At 43.4% G+C, this 6000-nt stretch overlaps 1 protein-coding gene across 2 annotated transcripts in view; it reads right to left on the bottom strand.

Moving 5' to 3' along the window:
- Nucleotides 1-226: 226 nt before the first annotated feature.
- IL20RA (interleukin 20 receptor subunit alpha) overlaps nt 227-6000 on the bottom strand; it is a 28978-nt gene continuing 23204 nt past the window's right edge. For both annotated transcript variants that reach the window (XM_066373146.1, XM_066373147.1), the window contains exons 6-7: nt 4152-4291; nt 227-1423 (exon numbers count right to left, since the gene is read on the bottom strand). In XM_066373146.1, coding sequence (XP_066229243.1) covers nt 635-1423; nt 4152-4291 — 929 coding nt within the window. In that variant the 3' untranslated portion in view covers nt 227-634. The remainder of the gene's footprint in view (nt 1424-4151; nt 4292-6000) is intronic.

The following is a 6000-nucleotide window of genomic DNA, read 5'->3' as shown; positions in this document are numbered from 1 at the left end:
AACTTCAGAACTTCTTATAGAGCATTAATATGACGACGTAAAGTAGCCAAAAATGGATGATATAAAGAATATCTGTGCCTGATTTGTTTATTTTGAACATATATTATTATGGTTCAATGATGAGTTAGGGTCCTTAAGTGTGACCAACTTACCACCCACTTAGTGATATTTGTACGTTTGAAAATATCTCATTCTTTTAACAATAAACCAAATTCTAAAAACATAGTATTTGTAACATGATTTATTTTACAGTGTTATACATATAAGTGCCCAGAAAATAATTGTAGAAGTGTGCTGTTAGAAAATAACAAAGGGGGCATAGTACACCCACCTGAATATATTCTGTGTCCATTGTGGCAAACATTTTTGAACAGTTACTGGGCACAAAGCAGTGGGGCAGCCACTGTACTCCAGGTGCCTGCCAACACTAAAAGACCCACAGGCATGAACCACCCACCCACACGAGGCAGAATGAAACAAGCACTATGAGAGGGGAGAGAAGAAATAAGTAGCTCCCGTCGATGCAGAAAATCTGGGTAAACTTTTATCTCAGGTACTTCACTGTTTGGTCACTCAGATGTGCACTCACGTGCCTTGCTACAGTGGGGGTCGGGCAGAAAGGGAAGTCTGGGCCTTAGTCTTCCATTTGTACATATAATCCCCAATCCTCCAAAAATTGCACCAGATAGGTTTCATGTTCTTCCAGGGGCTTGTCTGAAGCCTGCTCCTCGTAAAATCTAGACAAAAGGCCCTCATCTGTGAGCTCCTTGTACTCAGGATGCTCACATTCTTCTGCGTCATGTTCAAAGCTAGATAAAGAAGGTATATACAGTCGACCAGTCCGAGGGTCCCAATCGACCAGCGTGGTCACTGGCTCTTCTTCCAGCTCCTCAGGACTGTCTGCGTGCTCCTTTGGCTGGTGGTCCAAGTCTCTGAGCTGAGGGGTATATGAATACAGCAGTGTCTGTGGGCCTGCGTCTGCCAGAGCTGCCTGTCGCTCAGACAATTTTCCTTGTAGGAACAGCTCCTGCAGACTGAGCTCTTGACCTCCCGGCTCCACAGGAATGTCAGTCGATCTTACATCATATTCATATTCAACGATTATTTTATCTGTGGGTATTGTTCTGCTGAGGGACTCTTGCGGGGTCAGGGAAGTCCCTTTGGAGCTTTCCTCAGAATCACAGAAAATGTCCATCAGATGTGAAGTATACCCTAAGTGTTTCACCTCTGTTTCCTCCTGAGGGGCCTCCTCATCCATGCTGGGCTCAGTTAGGTCCCACACATCGTTGCTTTTTTCCATTACACTTATATCCTTATGAGAAATTTTAGAATCCTCCAAAATATTGAGGGTGATAAAGTTAATCACAATTTTTTCCGCAGGTACAAAGAATCTTTTGTCAAGTTCATTTCCATAAATCAAAATCTATAAAGAGAGAAGAGAATGGTTTTCACCTTTTCACTTTAGGGAGACAAGAAAAACAGCTGTTAAGTAGAACTTATACCTGTCATCAGATATTTTTAAAGATCTATTCTTACCAACTCATGGAAGTCAAAATGATGCTTGGAATATGCAGAAAGCCTCATTCACACGGAGGCAGGAGACCCAGGACATCCGAAATGCATAGGGAAGTGAAGAGTGGTCCCCTGGGTGAGTATCTGTCCAGGTTAGAGGTTAGGGGGTGACTGTCCCCTCCTCTAACGGGTTGAGGAAATTCAGGGACTTACTTAATTTCTCAAGCTTTGATTTTTAATTCTGCAAAATCAGAATTTCTGCCACATAGGGAGTGATGAGAACTGAGTGTATCAGATAAAGGTTTTAAAATTGCTTTGTTAATTATAATTTATGCATTTGTTAATAACCTGGTTACCTGGGCTTCCAGCCCTGTTTTTGGATGCTGTCTGGACAGGAGATGTAGATGGGCATGAAAACTGGATGTTAAAGGGAAGATAAGAACATGAGAAGGGATGGTTTTACTTAACTTTCCCCATCCACCAATCTAATCATGAGATAATACAGTCAAAAAGGGGAACCCTTTTGCCAGTTTATTTGGCAGATAGAGAAACTCTAAATGATGTCAGGAAAACTTGTTTCAGATTGAAATTTTGCATGGGCTATGTGGGAGGTACCTGTTCAGAATGCCAAGGATGAGTTAGGTCACAATGCTCATCGTCTAATCCAGTGGTAGTCAACCTGGCCCCTACCGCCCACTAGTGGCCATTCCAGCTTTCATGGTGGGCGGTAGCGGAGCAACCAAAGTATAAATAAAAATATAGATTTAACTATAGTAAGTTGTTTTATAAAGATTTATTCTGCCAAACTTAGTGAAAATCAGCATAAAGTATTTGTAAGTTATTATTATTATTATTATATGCTTTAACTTGCTGTAACTCTGCTTTATAAATTTTATAAAGTAAAGTTACTTCCCTACTTTATAAATCACCATTACTGTGGAACCGGTGGGCGGTTAGAAAATTTTACTACTAACAGAGATACAAGAGTGGGCGGTAGGTATAAAAAGGTTGACTACTTCTGGATCCATGATGTGGTTTCAGTGAACATTATGAAACAGGTCCTTCGGCTTCATTCTTTTACAAATCTTTTGGTTTCAAAAAGTCACTTGTGGCCAATTCTGTGAATTTTCCTTCCAGGAAAGGTCTCCCTATGTCATTAAAAATCTAGCTCAGCAACCTAAATGCAGGCAGATTCATAGTTCAGTTTTAAACTGAACTAACAGGGATACATGTATGTTTCGTTTACATGTGAATGTACATATTTTATTAACTCCAACGAAATCATTTTTATTGTTAAAATATGCTCAACCTTTCAAAACCCTCAGTGCCTGGTCCCGAAGCAGAAGGGGTGCTCCTCTGGCTTTCCTGTTCTCCCCACTGGGCACGAGGAGGCCCTGCCATTTTCCTCCTGAATGTGCTGCTACTCCATGTCTGTGTCTTCCACTCTCCTCTTTTTTTTTTTTTTTTTGTATTTTTCTGAAGTTGGAAACGGGGAGGCAGTCAGACAGACTCCCACATGTGCCTGACCGGGATCCACTCGGCATGCCCACCAGGGGGCGATGCTCTGCCCATCTGGGGCATTGCTCTGTTGCAACCAGAGCCACTCTAGTGCCTGAGGCAGAGGCCACAGAGCCATCCTCAGCGCCCAGGCCAACTTTGCTCCAATGGAGCCTTGGCTGCAGGAGAGGAAGAGAGAGACAGAGAGGAGGGCGAGGGGGAGGGGTAGAGAAGCAGATGGGCACTTCTCCTGTGTGCCATGGCCGGGAATCGAACCTGGGACTCCTGTATGCCAGGCCAAAGCTCTACCACTGAGCCAACCGCCAGGGCCACTCTCCTCTTTTCAACTCTCATCTTCTATCGTCTGGAAAACTGCCAGTGTCCTAGTTGCTCTACTTGTTTCTTCCAGTCTCACTCCCCCAATGCTGTTTTAGGCCCACTATTCAGTTGGATCCAAAACACAATAGTGACCACGACATTCCCAACCAAAACCCTACAGAGACTTCTTTCCCTAAAGAATAAAGCCCAGGCTCCTTAGAACAACAGCCCGATTCTCTCATTACCTGGCCTTACAACCCACTCTCCCGTCTCATCTTTCATGGCTCCTTATCAGGACCTTATGCTCTAGCAATGCTGTGCGGTTTCCCAAACAGCTCCGCGCCGCCTCTCCCCTGCTGTTTCTTCTGCCTGCCGTAGGTCCCTGACTCTTGCTCACTTTTGTAACCAAGGCCAGGCATGACACTTCTCCTGATCCACCCTGTAGGGTATCAGTACTCTCCCTATACTCTTAGTAGCATCGCAGTGCCTGCTTTCGTCTGAGCCATAACATAACATTTTGAAATACTTGTTCCCAACGGACTTGAATCTCTAGAAAGCCATGGACCATGACTAAATTCATCCCATACCTCGTGACTTAGTCTAATCTGGTCATGACACTAAAACTCTTGGTCAAAGCTAAGGAATCGATCTTTCTCTTTGGTTATGTTACTGAGTTAATCTAGTAGAGAAAGTGGTTTTTAATCCATCAGTTCTTTAACCCGAAACTCACTCTGCCCATGAAAGGAATGGTGTCTGTTCTAAAGCCCCCTTCTCTACCTTCCTGGAGGTACATTTAACAAGTCCGGCCGCCACTAAGCACTCACCAAATTTGCTGGATGTTTCTCTTTGCCAACATGGATATATCTGTACACAAAGAAGCCCATCACAGAAAAGATAAACACGGTGACAGATATGGGCAAAACATAAGAGAGGATGATTTTAACCTTCAATGCTGATGTTTGATCTGTTCAAAAAAAAGAGAAGGGGGTAGAGCGTTATAATTTGGAGTGGTGGGAAAACACTGGTAATGTCGAGAGGCTTTGGGCAGATCACTGACATTTAGGAATTCAGTTTTCTCATTTATAAATAATATTATTAGGGAGACCCCCTGTTCTGACAGGAAGACAGAATTCTTCCTGTCTCTGACAATAGATGGCTGTAAGGAATCATCTGACTATCTCATATCTCTGTAGCCAAGGATGTGGTAACAACCTAAGTCAGCATATGTTCTAAGATTCTATGTCTGGCTCTGAGATTCATGCTGGTTTTTATACTTGAGGGTAAATGTGTCTGAAATTCAGGCAACTCACAGCATTCCAAACCAAACGATGAAACTCTCTTGTAAGGATCCCACTACGCAGCCCCACTTTCCCATGCCACTCAGTTGACTCAATCTTTTTCATACATTCAGGAGAGGACAGGAATATATGCTGTCACCTTCATATGACCAGGAGAACTACCCTCACACTGGTTGTCTTCCTCGGTACTTATGGAGCTTGCGGGTGAGTGTAGGGAGGTCACAGCTGCTGGGTACTGAGAATGGCAGTAACTCCCTTCCAGGTTTTGATGTGCTCTGGGTTCATGATGAGTAAAAGTCCATAGGGGATGAAAAGACCCAGTGAATACTTAAAAAAAAAGTAGTCTTGGCCAACCATTGTTGAGAGTATACAGTTAATGAACAGGGATCACTCTAACATGTATTTGTTAAGTTCCTATGGGATACTTGGAAGCTGTGACAGTTAATTTTATGTGTCTATTTAGCTAAACTATGGTACCCAGATATTTGGTCAAATGTTATTCTAGATCAGGGGTCCCCAAACTTTTTACACAGGGGGCCAGTTCACTGTCCCTCAGACTGTTGGAGGGCCGGACTATAAAGAAAACTATGAACAAATCCCTATGCACACGGCACATATCTTATTTTAAAGTAAAAAAACAAAATGGGAACAAATACAATATTTAAAATAAAGAACAAGTAAATTTAAATCAACAAACTGACCAGTATTTCAATGGGAACTATGGGCCTGCTTTTGGCTAATGAGATGGTCAATGTGCTCCTCTCACTGACCACCAATGAAAGAGGTGCCCCTTCCAGAAGTGTGGCGGGGGCCAGATAAATGGCCTTAGGGGGCCGCATGTGGCCCGCGGGCCGTAGTTTGGGGACCCCTGTTCTAGATACTTCTGTGAAGGCATTTTTTTAGATGAGATTAGCATTTGAATTAGTAAACCTGAGTAAAGCAGACTGCCAGGTACAGGGGTCCAGGTACAGCTAAGTTCTTCTATCCTGAACAATTCTCAAAGAGCACGTCTGTCATCAGGCCCCACACAGAAAGGTGCCAGCATCACAGTGCAGGTGTCGCAGGTGGCACAGTACCACCTGCTCCTACTTTAGGCTACAACTCAGCCCAGTCCTCCGAATACAATGCCTGGTCTCTGGGCGAAACTTGCCTTAATTAAAAGGAGCCAGGACAGCAGTGGCTGGTGGCACATGGTGTATAGTAGCACATGTTGGCTACAATAAACTTAAGAACATGTCCCTGCTTTGTAGGGACTGGGGAACTATGGAGAGCAGGCATATTTTTCAAAGAATAGTCCCAAAAGAGAGAATACTGATTTTTTTTAAAGTAGGTTGTTAGAGCAGTGTCTTGGAAAGGTATTGAGGGTGATTTAACA

This window comes from Saccopteryx leptura, chromosome 3 (genome assembly GCF_036850995.1).
Source record: "Saccopteryx leptura isolate mSacLep1 chromosome 3, mSacLep1_pri_phased_curated, whole genome shotgun sequence".
NCBI classification, from domain to species: Eukaryota; Metazoa; Chordata; class Mammalia; order Chiroptera; family Emballonuridae; genus Saccopteryx; species Saccopteryx leptura.
This window is presented reverse-complemented; position numbering and strand designations above follow the sequence as displayed.